Raw genomic sequence first — 16,964 nt, 5'->3', positions numbered from 1 at the left:
GCACTTGGAGCTCTGATGAGCTTTCTGCCATAACGACCAAGTCATCTGCGAAGGCCAGACCCGGAAGTCTGCAGCTGTCATCTATGCCCCTGGTGCTAAATCTTAGGCCAAAGTCTAAGCCTGATTTTAGCAGCTCCCGCTCAATGTCAGCTGCATACAGTCAGCTGTGCAACGCCGCAACGCCACCCCGTTACAAAAGGATGCAAAAGGGAAGCCGCTAAGCATCATCATCGACTCTAGTGCAGGCTTCAGACGAGACGCGCCATAAGCCAGAGTAACAGCCAACGCGAGCCAAGTGCCAGAGCGCTTGCTTCACGCACGGAAAGTCGACGACCAGCGGCAGGCGCGAGCACAAAGGAGTACAATTGGTTCGAGGTATGTGCAGTGAAGAGATCACTGGGCACGTGCGTTGTTTAGAAATTTAGCGGGAACGGCGGCGGCTCAACGGCAGTTCTTAGAAAATCTGCGGGAAACGTTTTTTCGCAGAATGGCCGGCGTGAGTGGAGACGGTTTCCAAGCTGCCAACGACAAAAATGGTGAGTTCTGCTTGTCGTCACCCTTGCGATCGCGCTTCGCTTCCTTCATTTTTTGTCATTTTCGTTCGCGGTAGGGCTTTGTTTTTAAAGTGCGCTCTGCTTTTGCTTTGAATCTCGAATGTCACGCAGTTTGTGCAAAGGAGTCGAGCTGGCGCTATCTCCTTCGCACCCTACGCTGCCCATTGTCGCAGTTGCGCGCATTGCCGTTGCTGCTGTCGCTATTGCACAACCAGTTATTCTTGCTGTGCAGTAGCGGTTTTCCTGTCGTGGGTTCAGGACGTGGAGCCTCAAGTGCTCTAGGGGTTGGGACGCACCCTTCGAGAGCGTGAAATCGGCACCGTCCTTGTTTCCCCCGGAAATCGCTTATTGCGTAAAGTTGGCGCACTGTCGCGCAGTATTGTGCTGGGACCTTATCTTGGTAAATGTAAAGCGGGCGGAAACAGACTCGCTTGTGTGGTTTTTGTTCTTGCGCACCCGTAATCTGACGTACGCAGATATTTCGATTGTATGGTCGTATGCACATCTGTTGACAGGCGCCCTGTTTGAACGTAATGCTTGGAAAAGCCTTTTAAATACTGTTGGCCTCTGAGAGTTGCCAAGGCTGTTTTCATGTTAGTGAGTGCTTATGTTTGTGAAGTTGGAAGCCCCTAGAGGAGCGCCGGCTCGAACAGGCAGAACGCAGCATTTAAAGGGGTTAGAGGGGTTGAAGGAACGCAGAGGGAAAGGGGTTCGGAGGGAATATTTTTAAGAAAAAACGGGGAAGCTTGCCTTCCTGCCTTGAGAGGCAATTGCCACGAGTTCTTTCAGTGAGCCTGAGCGTGCCAGTGTGATGCAGTGTAAAAGCAAATTAGGCAAAGGATTGCTGGAAATCATAGCTTGCAGGAGCGTGTGCAGTATGATTCATTGACATTATCTCTGTTGCTTGCACACCTTACTGTTTGATTGCGTTGCTTGTTTTGCAGTGCTTATCAATGCCTGCTGCCCCGTACTGTACAGATAACCTTGCCGTCTTATCACGTGAAACCGCGCGCTTGAGTCACCTCACTGCTTTTGCAAACTGAATGTTCCCTTGCACATACTGTAACTACAAAAATGCCCACCATTTCTTTCTGAAGCAAAAGTTTAATGGCAATGCCAACGGAATTTGCAATCGATTGAAATATGCTATTGTGTGTGCATGTGTGTACTATATTTATAAACTCGCAGTGACTGTGTCGAGCACAGTTTCCATGGAATGGGTGCCTTCGTTAGAAACGAGAAACTGTCAGCAAACATGGCCTTTAAAAAACAAATGATTGAATCAGGAGTTTTCAAAGGTAGGCTTACAATGCTGCTGAATGGTAGAGTACTCAAAATGTCTGTGAGTATTAGTACTTTTGCCAAGTTTTAGGCACACGTTTGCTTTGACTGACTGATTGCACCGGATGGTTGTTTAGAAGTACTTGGGATTGAGTGACTTGGTTCATATCTTCAGCTTGAACGAAAAACGGCATTGAAAGGCAACATGGACACAATGCTGTCACAATGCAGCATTGTCCTTTGTTTTCTTCTAATGTCGTGTTTTTCATCCGCGCTGAAGTTTACAGTCATTAAGAAGGGATTGCAAATGTGTTGTCAGACACCTTGTGTGAAATGCAGTGGGGCTGCTTTGAAACCGACTCCATTTGAGCCATCCTGGGGGCCTGTATGCAACGAGCAGCCACACTTTTTGGGCACAGTTCTCCTCCTCTTAGGTGTTATGCACTTTTTTAACAACGTTTAGAAAACGCGAACCTATCTTTCATTTTTCTATTTTTTGTGGTGACTGGGCAGGCTTTCAGGTATAAGGAACGGTACATGGAGTGGGGTTGCGTGTATTTTGCTGCTGATGTTGCAAAATAATGTGCAGGGGCCGAATTCTCTGAAACGATGGCCACCGTGTTAGAGAATCTGACCCCTGCTGCCTTGCTCATGATTTGGGTCATGTTACGTACAAAAGTAAACCAAGAGGGAAACATCACCTTTGATTATTAACGGAGTTATGCATGCAGATTTTCTTTGCCAACCAGATGCCAGAAAAGCCATTAAAAATAGAACATCTCCCTTATGTGTCCCACTTAATGGATGCATAGAGGGTAACCAAAATATAAAAGCAAGTTCACTATGTCGGTAAATGTAGAGGGTCGTGAACACAAATGCAGGGCTGAGAGCAGTAATGTGAAAAGCATAAAAACAGTTATCACAAAAAAAAAAAGAAAAGGATCCCTGTGCTCAGCGTCCCTTTAAAGGAAACAAGTGACCCTATGAGCAACCTTCATCCACAAAGACCCACGTGAGCCTGGCATTTAGTCCGAGGATGGCCTCCTATTTTAATAAAGACTTGGTTGCTGGCTAGTTGGCTCATGACAGGCGAAGGGATAAAACTGCGTGAAAGATGAGTCGCCCTCTTGTCTTTGTCCTCGTCTTTCGTGCAGTTTTATTCCTTGGTCTCCATTATCCAGGTGATGAAGCCCGAGGGCCTGTTACGGGTCTGTAAATAAATGCTGGTATGTCATCTCCCTGCCTTGGTGCCTGTTTCTGCTGCCAAGTTGAACACACCCGGTGGTACGCTTGTGTGGCGCTTTGCATGTGAGAGGTGGCGAGCGGCTGGTTGGCGGAGTTTCGCAGCTCTTCCGGGCTACTCTCTAACCCCTGAACTGCTTCCTCAGGGGCTCCAGGGCAACACGAAATTACGTGACAGTGATTGTGGTCGTTAAAAAGGAACACAAAAAATAAAACAAGATGAGACTTCTGGATGAGTGTTGTGCCGGCAACGGGGGTTTCCGGAAATGGGGTTTAACTCTTTCGTGACCGCAGGAAAATTGACCGATTTTTAGGGGTCCAAGGAAAGATTTTTTCTGCTAACAAAATTGGTTAGGCACAAATACAGGAACACAACATGCAGAATATTTAATGACTTTTCCAATAACACCAGTTTTTAACATGTTTTCATACATCATAGTTGCGAAAACAAATATCAAAATTTTTGTCAAGATGTCGAAGAAAATGATAAAAAGGGTGTTGTGTACAACAAACCACCAGTAGTAGAAAAAAATCAGAATATACATTTTGTAGGGGAACATTGGAAAAACATGCCCTCGAAAAAATGTCTACTTGCATGGAACAGTTTGTCATGTATAAAAAAAATGTTAGCACGTGTGGTGCTTGTGCCATGCGGTGAAGCCCAACCTCCATTTCAAGATGTGCAATTTCGGGTGTTTGCCTGGAAGAAATCTGGCGGTTTGACATTATCAGAGGCACCAATTTGCCCCCACGTACGTAATGTAAAAACATCTTGTCAATGACTGAATTTGCATTTACGGCCAGCACAGTATTTGGGACAAGCACACGATGCGGAAAAATATGCATGAAGTTGAAAACGGAACTCCGTGGTTGATGCTTGTTGACGTTCACTGTCAGTTATCTCTCAAAACATAAAGTTGCATTTTATTATCATCTTCTGACTATTGTAGCCTTGCTTGCAGGGATTAGGTGCGATGCGCTAGAATCGTGCCCTGCAAACTTTGGCCGAGTAGCTGTTGCACGATATAAAAGATCAACACTATGAGCCTCCTGCAATGCAGCGCCATGTAACATTTTTGAAATGAAACAGTACAAAACTTATTGGATACTCCGTCAGAATAGAGAGTTCAATTAAGGAGCAACACTGGACCCTTGAGATACCCTCGTATGAAACTGGCAGGCGAACAGCTGGCAGTGTGTAAGGCCGGTTTGAAGCGCTCTCCTCGTCGGAACAGATATCTGGCGACTGGGTGTTATCTTTTGACTTGCATCGGAAGTTCTAATCGGAGAAATAAGGGTTGCGTGAAATGAGGAGCGGCATGCTTTGTTCGAGGATCAGTCGTGGACGCTGAAGGCGCCATGGCAGGTAGCCTTGAAGTTGGGCAACTGCGGAGTAGCGCTAAGTATTAATTTTGCGATGCAGAAACGAAACTGAAACTGTTTTAAACTGTTCGGGAATGGTCCTGGGGTAAGTAGAACTACAGCACAACTTACGACAACGTGCGCAATGGCAATAAAACTGCCTAAAATCATAAAGTAGCTTTGCAAACAGGCACTGCTTGGCATTTTCAGCCGATTTCTGGCATTATTACTGTCGGAGTGCATACGTGACGATTGAAAATATTTTCTGATTCATCATTCGTGCTCTGATAACAAAAACCAATTGCTGATGCAGAGTAATTACGAGTGGCACACATTCTTAGTTGGTAGCAGTGATGCACAATGATCACGCCCTTTTTCCACACCCAGGTGATGCAAACGTGTCAAAAATCACGTTTTTGTTGCAAAAATGAAAACAAAACTGATTTCGAAAGGGCATTTTCTGAGCTAACTCCAATTAGCTTTACTTGTTCCTGCAACACCTGGAACACTATGAAAAAGGGCTCCGAAGGTATCGTTCAAATTGAACGATTTTGAATAAGCGTAGGAACGAAAGAGTTAATATCTCACCTTCTCAATTCTAAGCGCCCCCCCCCCCCCCCCCCCCCCCCCTTTTTTTTGTAAAGTCAAGGAAGGTGTGCGTCGATTCGATACCCATTTATGTTGAAATGTATTTTTTTCCTCGAACGTCTCGGAGCCAGGTACAGGAGGGTGTTGCAAATTGAGAAAATATGGTGAAAGTGAAACTTAAGTCGGAAGTGCAAGCTTTATGCGGTGTATGGAAGGAACAACCGCGTGGTGAAAACAAGCATGATAAACACAGTCCTGCTTGCTTGTTTGCTTTGGCTGCGGGAGTGTCACTTTCGCTTGCCACATGAAGTGTGTGCATGTTTCAGATTATGGCAGGTTTTGAGTGGCCATCTTTTGTCAATGTAGGGGTTGTCTCCCGTTTGGGCTCTCTTGTTTCGGACATTTGTTCACTCATGTGGGAGCAGCTGGTGAAGCTAGCCGAGCTGCCACTTGCCATGCTGTCGCTCTTTGTTGAAATGCTGTTGCTAAAACGTGCTGTCCTGGCATTTTCCTTTCCTTTGCTTAGCCAACACCAACAGCGAGACTGATGCCAGGAGCATCTTTGGGGGGTAAGTGGCTGTATCAGATCCTTGGTCTTGGCTGATTGAGCGCAGGGCTTGTTCTGTTGCCGACCCGCTGAAAATGTTCGACCGTTCTAGATGTTTACACAACAACACCCCCCCCCCCCCTTCCTTTCCTCGGTCATAAGAGATTCACACCTTTCTCATATTAGCAGCTACTGTTTCCTGCAGCAAGTGTACTCGGGCTGATGTTTGTCCTGTTCCCACTGTCACCTTTAATAAAGGTTTCGAATGGGGTAAACATGCTACTAAGAGGACAGCATATTTCAGTGCAGGCAACCGATTTTTGTGGAGTATACACTGTATATCTCAAATGAAAGGGCATCACTTGAAACCCAGCCGTGAGAATGGAAAACTGCAACGAGAGAGAGGGCCCTTCACTGCTGCCGTGCGAGTCGGCCGATTTTCTCTGCTACGCTACTGAGCATGTGTGTTCTCTGCGAACTACCTTATCTGGAAACCTTTTGTCTGACTGTTTTTCTTCTCATCGTGCTGAGTGCATACTGACTGCATGCACACTCATCTCACCACAGTAACAGAGAAAATCAGGGCTTACAAACTATAAAACAAAAAGTTGTTTACAAAAATACAGTTCATTTGTCACTGAAAGCACTGCCGATCCAATGGATCACTTTCAAGCGTAAGCGAGTTTCTAAAAGTAATTTCCAGATAAGTGAAGCCGAGCGAAACACGCATCGGCCAGGAGGAAGACCCATTGTGCAGCAGACCACATGGGCCGACTCACACGACAGCAGTGAAGGGCACCCTCAAACATGTTTTATCTCGTCAGATTTCTGTTCTCACGGCTGGGCCACCCCACAGTATCTGTTGGGTCATTTCAGATAAGATCGAACAAAGCATGGCTGGTCGACCTCTTCAATTCGCTTGAAATTCTTTTACCTCATTCCCACATGTATGTAATGTGCGAATTCACAAATCTTTTCAGTGGAAAAACTTTTGGCCAGCTGAAAAAAAATTTGGAACGCACCCGCGTGGTCCCCGGCTGCTACCTGCCCCTGATTGGCCGCGGCACAGGGCCAATGATATTTTGGGGGCGAAATGAACACCAGGCATAGATTAAGCATTAAAATTACCATTCCCGCCTGATGAGTATATTTTTTGGTAGATGTCGCTTAATTTGGCCGTGGCGCAGGGGCAGGTAGCGGCCGGGGTCCACGCGGGTGTGTTCCAAATTTTTTTTCAGCCGGCCAAAATTTTTTCCGCCGAAAATATTTGTGAATCCGCACATACATACATGCAGGAATGAGGTTAAAAAATTTCAAGCGAATTGAAGAGGTCGACCAGCCATGCTTTGTTCGATCTCATCTGAAATGACCCCGTTGTCTGCTGTTTTTCCCCCCCTCCCCCCCCACTTAGGCTGCTTATGCAAGTCCTGCCATGCCTGCTCAATTATTAACCAGTTTTTCGTCAGCTCTCCTGTTTGTACGAATATCTCCTGCAATTATTTCTTTCGAATAAAAAAAAAACGCCAGAAACGAAAACCATTTAAAAAATTTCCTGGGTGTCTCCCATAATAAGGTGCATTACTACTACTTGCTGTCCTAGGGGTTGGCAGTGCAAGTGAAAACGGAATTTGTGGATCACTTTCATAATAACCATTCTCAAAAAAGCATCGCCAACAGTTCCATATGATTCCGTTATTTCCCATACTGCCTGATTTTCACACAAAAAAATTCAGCCAATATCGTGCACACGCAAACACATTACAATCACAACTTCCCCTCCTTCACTGTACCTGGTTCATCTATTGACTTTCAATACAGTACAGCTTATGGTAGAGACTGGAATTGCCTTTCTAACAAACCATTATCCCACGGCATATTGAGGAGGAGCTTCCACGTGTCTAGGGACACCTTCGAAGTGATGGCACAGGCCTTTGAGTGCGAGTGGGATTGGGCCACAGCCCAAGCCGAGCTCTCTTGATCAGTTGACGTAAACAATTGGAGCAAAAATTTCAACTTGGAAAGGCGGCATGTCTTTAATGAAGTCCACCTGTGGGTGAAGTGAATGGCAGGTATTCCTCGTTGTAGAACAGTTGGCAGTGCTCCTGTCAAATTAATAACAGAACACTGGTCAGTGTGCAGTGTTGTGTAGGCTGGGATCAGCTGGTAAAGTGCTGTGCTATTGAGCACAATGTTGTAGCTTTCATTTTGAATTTGGCTGCATCACTGGCAGAGGCCAAAAACAGAGCAAGCACTTGTGTATACAGCAGTTTGTTGTATGTGGGAATACTTCAAGAAAAGGAGGGGGGGGGGGTGTAAATTTACGTGTGTTGCATAGTTAGGAGTCTTATAACAGCAGAAGGCCTCATAGCCACACATCTGTTATGTCAGTGTTCCTGTAACTTTATTGCTTAGTGGTGCACATTTCTGGCATCACTCGGGTGTGAATGTGGTAGGTTTTTTAAGTAAGGTGTGTTTGGTTTCCCAAGTTGTTTACCATGAAATAAATGAGCCTAAAATGGTCTTTTATATATAATTTGGAGGTGGATTGGTGCTTGACAGCTACTGCCTATTTCAGGACTTCAACCCCCCCCCCCCCCCTTTCCCTCCAAAAAAATAGAAGCCCAGAGTGCACTAACTTGTGCTGGCACATTAGTCTGACCTTAAGTAGCGTGTGCCAGCCATGCTAGTGCCCTCAAGTAGCATGCAAGGGGAAGCTTCTGCCAGGACCACAGGAGCGTGAACGCATACCTACTTGTGTAGGGACAGGTGTCAACATGGTTGCCAGCTCGAGTGTTCCAGGCAGCGAGCAGTTCAGTCTAGTTATGCAAGCTGCCCCTATTTTGATGCCATCGGTTCATCAGACTGTTTTTTTTCTAGAAGCTAACTTAGCTGGCTACTATGCCTAAACAAGCACAGATTCCATTCTGATAAAGCTTTTGTGGCAGATAAAATGTGGGCTGAATGAACCCCCTGTCCTCCTAGCACTATTTAAAAAATGTGCATGTTTTTTTTTCTGCGTGTGCAACAAGGTGAAACAGTTGTCCATGAGAGGGGACGGGGGTTCATTTACACATGTGGATGTGAAAGTGAGTAGATGTGTATGGTTAGGTGGAGTGCTGGTTTCATGCATTGAAAACTGCTTGTGGCAGCTGAAGGCGACCACATGAACACTAAATCATGCATTGTGCGAGGCTTGGCGTCATTTGGTGGCACCACATCGGCATGTAAGAGAGGGCGAGTAACCACATTTGACCAGCGAAGTCGTGTGCCATCCGTCAAACCTGAAGAAAATCAGACAGCATGATAAACTAGAATGTACATTGTGCAACTTCCCTGCTACTTTATTTAGAATGGTTAACACGGTCGCTGTTCTTCGAAAGACCTACCTTGAAGTCGTGTACCAATGGCTTCGTAAATTCAAAGCATGCAGTTAAGTTCAGCATTACCTTGCTACTGAGGTTTGGGTCGAATGTCACTTGTAGGTGGAAATGCAAGAAACAGGTGCATATTCTGGTAAAAAGAACAGAGGGAGGGGATCAAGCTCCCAGCTCAAAAAAAAAAAAGAAAGGTGGTTCCAAAATTTGAACCACGCAGTTTAGAGCCGTGAGCCTGCTCTCCTCACCCCACGTGGCCTCTTCTGCCTTAAGGAGCCAACCAGCTTCAACTTGAACGGTTTATTTTCAAGATGTCCCAAGCCTCGAATATCCCACCCTCTACTCCCACTTCCCCCACTTGACCTAGCGTCTTCCTAATGTAATAAAGGCTATCTCCTCCTCCTCCTTCAAAACAGAAGCCAGGTACTGAACCTCAACTAATTAAATGTGGAGCAGACCTCATCAGACCTCATAACCATGCCAGGCTGAGTTGGCAATGAATATTGTCAGTTATGCCTAGTTTTTGCTTTATTTGGTAAATTCCGGCGGTGATAACGCCTGTTCCTCATGCACCGATCTTGCAGACAAGTACAGTGTAGCCAGAGCTTCCTTATTTCACTTGCGAGGACCTCTCACAGATCCCTGATCTCCCCTATTCAAGCAACGATAGCCACAAATGGAATGCCCGCTTCCAAACAGAAATGGCTCGCGTTAATTTGTCTCGAGGGAGCCTATTGCCTCTAGAGGAAAGAAAACTGATTGTTTTCTGGTGAACAGAATGAACGCAGACCTCGAGACAGACTGGAAACCTCGACACTGTTGTCAGCTTTTAGACATTTTCTTACTGCACTGTTTGCGGCATCTACGCCAATATCTGGCGAGAGTAGGCATTGGTGTATCGCCTGAATGCGCAAGTTTACGTGCAATTTGGTGACGCGTCAACGCTGGGCGACGTTGTCCATTTGCCGAAAATACGCTGCGTGTGGTTGGGCCTCGAGAAGAAGGGGTCGCAGAGAGAGTTCCCTTGTGTGTACGTGTACGTGTGTGTATGTGCTGTTTTCCCTGTCCTGCCCCCCTAAGTGTGGTGGTGTCGCAATGAGGGTGTGGCAGCAGCCTGGGGGGCTGCTGTGTGTCCAGCATGTTTGCCACCAGGCGGCCGGCCTCCCAGTACCCCGTGCTGCCCACCGCGCTCGAGGCCGAGGAGTACAACATGGGCCACCCCAACCGGGGAAAGTGCGTCATCTTCAACAACCGGGTGCGTCTTCCTCCTGCTGTTCACACCCCTTCCCCACTACATGGGGTGAGGGCAGCTATAGAGGTCTGCGTGTGCCACTCCTTCAGGGTGTGACGCCTAGGGCCAGGGTACCAAGGTAGACGCCTCTCTGAGGAAAAAATTGGGATAAATCAGTCCTGCTGCTGCCTAACCAATAGTGTTTAGCTGCTGCCTAACTGAGCAGGATGGCAGTCGCAAACGTCCCCGTCTTTTTAGACTGCAGGTATCTTCAGTTGGGGCAATCTTTTGGTTGGGTGCTAGCAAAGGCAGTCACCTGCAACTTGTCTCCTGCTCTGCAGTGCAGCGATTTTTATGTGGCGCGGGACAATAATTAGTCGGGAAGGCAGGCTTTGGCGGGAATGTGCTCTTATACTATAAGGGACACTGAAGAGAGTTGAAAATTCTGTCCGACTACCTCACTGAATCCAGCTTGCGTAGGCCATCCGTGTTTTTCTGGCATGTACATGCAATCTTTAAGGAGAAAAATGCAGAGAAAAAAATCTTTAACGAGAAAAAAGTGCAGTTTTTCTGGTGCCATACTTCCCGCCAGTTTGCTCATGGTGGCTACGTCAAAATGCTGTTAATTCCATGGGGATAAATTTACCAGATTCCTCACATGTTTGACTGGCACGAGCTTAGCACGAGCGAGCGCAAAGTTGATATTAGTCGTGAAATGGGGGAAAATAAAAAATTTGGAGGCTGAGATAGCATGAAGCCACACTTCAAACATGTGTGATGTCATTGCGGTAGCTCAGTTGGTGGTCGCAAATGGTGCATGCCATTGACCCTTTTGCCACTAACTTCAGATTAACAATGTCTCCAGATGTCCTGAATAGTAAAAATCAGATTGTGTAGCTTAAATTGCACAATGCAACCGCAAGTAGGACCTCAACACATTCACTTCGGTGTCCCGTCTATCGGGCCCTATTGATACCTGCATTACCAAAGCTTTCTGGTAGGTGTAATGACCTTCTGGCTTGTACGGCAGCACTTGTTTGCTCATTTGGTGGCAGTTTGTAGCGCGGATTCAGCAGTCGCGCTGCCTAGCAGAAAGCTCAAGCTTTGAATCAGGGTTTAAAAATGTTAGTTAATCAGTCTCTCCCGAGCTATTTACCAATGACCACGGCTTCACAAGTACTGGTGACCATGGCAGTCGGCCAGCGGGTGCAAAAAAGGCACGTGCCACTCTCCCTCTCCTCATAAAATGCAATCGGTTTGCCTCTCTCATGACAGGATCCTGCCAATGCCCTTGCTGGTGACTTATACAATTAAACCTCGTCTTAATGAAATTGAAGGGGTGCTGCGATTTGCTCGTTAAACAGTATTGCATTATAGCCGTAGCAGGCATTTACCGCAAATATTGTGCGCTGTACTTACCCAAAACAAATAGCGGACGAAGCTGCAGTTCATCACATGGCGTTACACAACAAAATAGCCACGTTCTGGAGATAAAAAAGGAAAAGTCGTGCTACTACTGTATTGCAGTTATAAATACATGACGCGTATTTCAAACATACTTAGGTGCAAAGGAGTCCATAATTGGACATCGATGCATCTTATTTCCGGATGCTGATGATGGCTCGCTGGGCTTCCTGCCGGATATGACAGCTTTTATCATACCCACCTTCTGGTCTAGCATTGTAGCCTCTTGGTTTTGCTTCATTCCTCGCGCATTCAAGGAGCCATGAGGGCAAAACACAAGTTCGGTTCATTCGAAAGATTGCCTCCATAGAATCATACTGACACCACTGTTAACGCACACTTTGCTCAGATAAGCTACATAACTAGGAAAAAACGGAATGGCCATGCGACCCACTAGCTCATTTCCTGCAACAGAACCTATGATGTCACATGAGCTCAGCTGTGCGATTGGCTGAGGGCGGAAAAAGTAAACGTAAATTAGGCATGGCTCATAGGCTTTCCGAACGAACTGTTTGCGCTTAAGTGTAATGCATATTCATTTTGCAGCAGTAAGAATGGTGCGCTAAACAATGAAAGTTACAAAAACACACGTAAGCATAGAAGTACCGATGCACACTGCTGTTGGTACTGGGCGCACTATGCTTCTTTTAGCTGCACAGCACTCCACCGCTTTGAAGTTGTTTTACAGAACACTGGCTGATTGGCGTAAGCGGCGTTGTCTTACGTGACCCTGTTTGTTGAGGATACCTCAGGTTTCGTGAGACGATCACTTTTTACAGTGACAAAAACAAGCCAGGTGCAAATACGCTCAAAAACAAAGCAACGGCGGACAACGGTTTGTGGATGACTATAGCAGCGCCATCTGGGAGGGCTGACGTACAGCAAGGCCGCAAACCCGAATGACGCAGTGGAAGTTCGCTTGAATACACGCGCTTCTGACGTCATTTGTGACTACGAAAACCTATGATTTGGCGGGAGAATCAAAATTTTAACCTAAATTGATCGATTTCTCAGTGAATACGGCATCATTTGCTGCCGGACAAGCGCCAGGGGCGCTATAAAACACGAAATCTTTCGTATAAAACAAACTTCTATTCTGTCTTCATGGCTCCTTTCACATTGCTCGAATCACATGCGCAGCACGATAAAGGAAAAGAGTCAAGCGCTCTAAAAAACACGCTCCCCATTTCGACGACACGGCTCCTGCAGCGCACGTGAGTGAGTGACAACGGTCAGCAAGGCGCACACCGGCCAGTGCCCACGCGTGCTGCGTGCATTGGCTGCGTGCCATGTTCAGCGAGAGGAAAGCGGGACCAGCTTTGCAGGCGCAGCACGCGCGTGGCGCGCCATCCAGTTTTGCGTGCGTTGCTGGAGGATGCATGGCGGGAGCTTTGAACTTTTAAATGCAGTCATCGCATCGCGCACTGTCTCAAATCTGCGTTGGCACTGTCGTGAAATTGGCTCAAAATTTTACTTCCTAGTGAAATTCGTTCATTATATTCTCTAACGGGCAAATGTTACCTCGTTAAAACGTGGTTTTAAATACATTGGTTTCTTTGGGGACTTCAGAGAGGAATTACGATTTGCTCGCTATATCCATTGTTTTATTATAGCCCGTCTCGTTATGACAGGGTTTAACTGGATTTGGTTTCATCTGCATAGGTGACTGCTGTTTGCATTTTACTGAGCTTGGGGTGTACGCAGCTGCTTGTGCTCTGTGTATTGGGTCCGGTTTCTAGCCATGCCGGGAGCCTTTTCTGCTGGAGGAAAAAAAAAAAATTCGAGTACATCGTGTTGCAGATTGTTTACTGCTAGACGACGGGGAGTATGACACCTGTTGGTGTGCCCTTGCAGTACTTCGAGCCCCACACCAAGCTGAGCGAGCGGAGGGGCACCGACCTGGACGCTGAGAACCTGTACCTCCGCTTCCGCGAGCTGGGCTTCGATTCAACCATCCACCACAACATGTCCTCCAGGCAAATGCTGGCCGAGCTCAAGAGCCGTAAGGGCTGCTTTCCCTGTCACAGGGTGGGGGCAGACCAGCTGTATGTTGTTGCCGCGTAATGACTATGTCCATTTTGTGCATGAAGACGCCCCTGAAGGATTTTCCCCCACAGACCTCGTGCTAACCTTGCGACACTGTGGGCCAGGTCTCGAGCACTTGCGAGGGGATTTTTTAATATGGCAGCCTCCGTTCTCTGGGCAGCATGGGCACCCAGTTGGAGCTGCTTCCTCGAAAGTCCGGTCGCCACGTGTGAATTGATGGGGCCAGTTCTGATAAGGATCGGAAATCCTCCCCGTAAGCCTCGTTCATCTCCTGATTGCCGTAAGGTTTCACACTAGTGTACTAGGGGGAAATGGGGTTCCAGTGTCTATAGTTCATACCACAAGCTAGGTGCAGCACTGTGGAGGCTACATTGTTGTCAACAGTGCACCCACTGAGGGCGCCTAACTCGCCGTGAAGGGGGCCCTGAAAGGACGTTCCCTTCTTCCCTCTCGGCAAGTGGAACCGCAAGGCCCCGGCGCCTTCTGTCGCTTCCTTCGCGGTGAGTTAGGCGCCCTCAGTGGGCGCTCTATTGACCACAATGTAGCCTCCACAGTGCTGCACCTAGCTTGTGGTATGAAATATAGGTGAGCCATGGTTCAGCGAGCAGGCTGTCACGTACTGGGTGGGAATGCTCCACTTGTCCTTGGCATGGCTCATGAGCGGGCTGAAAAGTGTCTTTGTCAACAAAAAAGGCAATGTTATTGTTCCAGTATTATTTGAAGTTATTTTGTCAATGCACCATTTTCCATAAGCAATCAGGAAAGGAGGAAAATACTCGCAAACCAGTTCTCTTGGTAGCCCGCGTGCCTCCCACTTCCGGCGGACCAGCGTTGCCTGTGCATGTCCATTTAAAGGAGCGGCTTGGTTAACCAGACCCCGGCAGGGGCCGCGCCGAAATGTTAAAACAACTAAATCGGGAATATTTTTAACATCGCTCGGCGCGGTGGGCTCCGCTGCGTAGTACAAGAGGGTTTCTCATCGTATGCTTAGTTTTTGCGGAACTTTCAACCGTTTTAGCCAATGCTGGGATGCCGTTCGAGGCGCAAACGTCGACTGGTCAGCACTGTGCAGTGGTGTGTTAGGGAGCAACCAGAGAAAGCGAGAAAAAGTCGCCGACAGCACATATCTGCGCGACACTGCCTGGAGAAAATACAGTGCGGTTGCGACGTGTTTTTGTTGCATTGCTTCCCAACGGACACCAAGTTGAGACATAGGTGCACGCTGTTTATAAACCGCAAATACTTTGAACCAACAACCAACTCTAGGGTCTGTTCGATGCACTTCTTGGACGGCAAGCAGACGTAGCAAAGTCCATTTATCACACGCAAAGCTGTGACAGGGGCGACAAAATGGAACCTCCTGAAATGTTAGAAGTAACTTTATCCCTCTTAATACAACATTGATTGATTGATTGATTGATTATCAGGTTCAGTGCACCGACGCTTCATAGGTGATGGGCCTCGCCGTAGCGGAGGGCTCCAGATCAATTTTGACCACCTGGGGATCTTTAACGTGCGCCGATACAATACAACGTTGTAATAACTTCTGGTTGCTTATAATCAATTTAAAATAACTAGGGATGGGCGAATATTTGGTATTGTCGAATATTCGATCGAATAGCTCTCTATTCGTTATTCGCTTCGTTCCGAATGCAGGTATTTGATATTTTCGAATTATTCGATGCTCCCGAATAGGCAGCTAAAAGCCAAGCTTTTCGGTCAAGCTTTCCGAGAGTTACCCCAGGCTTGGCTCAAGACCCACCGACGCGGACATTTCTATTATCAGTGCCGGCACTGCCGAGTTGCTGCCTTGCCTAGAGGTTCGACGAAGCTCTCGGCCGCCAGCACACTTTAGGTTAAAAAAAAAAAGGTGGCACTGAAACGGCACCGCTCCGAACATAGCGGCACCAAGCCAGCAGACTTGTACAGGCCGCCATTTTGAATAGGCATGCCGCCATTTTGAATAGGCTCGCACAGCGCGGCAGTACGCCGCACTAAGCAAGCCTATTCAAAATGGCGGCCAGCCACTTGCGCTTTGCTTGGCTACGGCCGAGGATACTAGTGGCTACAATACTTCTTTTTTTAGCGGAGCTTCTAGGCGGCGCTTAACTCTGCGAGTTTCTAGGCGGCGCTTAAACTTGTGAATGAGCAGCCGGCGGAAACTGCTGCACCTAGAGCATGTGACGCAACAGGCATTTCTTCATGAAAACTTGTGAATACAGCAAAGGAAAGCTGTGTGTAAGATTTTGCAATAAATGTTCAACTGGTAATAGTTTTACACAATGCTGTGCCTACGTGAGTTCTAATTATTAGAAAAAATTGTGTACATTAGTCAGGTCACAAGTTGCTCATTTGTCTTTGTGATTTGCAATGTGTACTATTCGAACTATTCGATTCGAAATTATTCGACCAAACCACTATTCGCTTCGAATTCGCTTCGAACCTCAAAATCTATATTCGCCCATCCCTAAAAATAACGCATATTGTTCGGTCATTATAGCCGATTGTCATTAAGCAATCCCATTTTCATCCAATCGAACCTTTGAAGTCATGGTGTTTTGTTTACTTTTTTTTCAGGCTAATGCATTACACTGCCAAATGAAATGAAAGGATAACTTTCTCCATCATACACTGCTGGTCAATAGCAGGATAAGCAGGCAGCAGTGCAGCACAATGTGGAAACGCAGCTCGAGATACACAAACGCTTCATTGGAAAATAGCTCCACCTGTTCACAAGGCTGTCAAAAGAAAATTTGCTCATCCTTTTGTGTTGTCACGGAATCTAAAGTACTACATTTACAAAACAGCCACTGCTGATCGCGTAAAGCATTCATGGTGGAAGTAGAGGGTCCACAAAGATGGGCTCCGAGCGACTGGGAACATGCGCTGCGCCGAGTTAAGCCAATCATGATCACAACCTTCGAATAATAATTTGACTGGTTTTGCGGTTGTGTTTTTTTTCTGCCCAGGTAATTTCATTTCGTCGGTACCGTGATAAGTCTAGTTCAGAAAGATTATATTGTATTGCAATGTCAACAGCGTGGCAAGCGCCTCGTCGAAAGTTCATCGCGAGCACGGGTCAGCATGACCCACACGCTGTGCGCGCTCCGCATTCATCATCATCATCATCATTTATTGAACCCTTAAAGGCCCCTTGCGGGGTATTACATAAGGGGGGAGGCAAAGCACAATTCAACAGATGCATGATTGTCAATGGTACAAAGCATAATCGTGAGTGAACTACATGATAAAAACAGTGTCAACAGAAGGAAATA

General features: G+C 46.9%; 1 protein-coding gene across 4 annotated transcripts in view; it reads left to right on the top strand.

Annotated features, from left to right (window-relative positions):
• Nucleotides 1-244: 244 nt before the first annotated feature.
• Nucleotides 245-16,964, top strand: part of LOC144137341 (caspase-1-like) — a 47,489-nt gene continuing 30,769 nt past the window's right edge. The window contains exons 1-5 of one of the 4 annotated variants that reach the window (XM_077669463.1): nucleotides 245-375; nucleotides 487-536; nucleotides 5,554-5,596; nucleotides 10,062-10,203; nucleotides 13,498-13,645. In XM_077669463.1, coding sequence (XP_077525589.1) covers nucleotides 488-536; nucleotides 5,554-5,596; nucleotides 10,062-10,203; nucleotides 13,498-13,645 — 382 coding nt within the window. In that variant the 5' untranslated portion in view covers nucleotides 245-375; nucleotide 487. The other 3 variants (XM_077669465.1, XM_077669466.1, XM_077669464.1) reach the window with 3 other exon arrangements.

This window comes from Haemaphysalis longicornis, unplaced genomic scaffold (genome assembly GCF_048455015.1).
Source record: "Haemaphysalis longicornis isolate Haplotype H1 unplaced genomic scaffold, Haemaphysalis longicornis Haplotype H1 scaffold_1, whole genome shotgun sequence".
Lineage (NCBI taxonomy): Eukaryota > Metazoa > Arthropoda > Arachnida > Ixodida > Ixodidae > Haemaphysalis > Haemaphysalis longicornis.
Note: the sequence above shows the minus strand (reverse complement) of the source record. Positions and strands in the feature narration are given on the sequence as shown.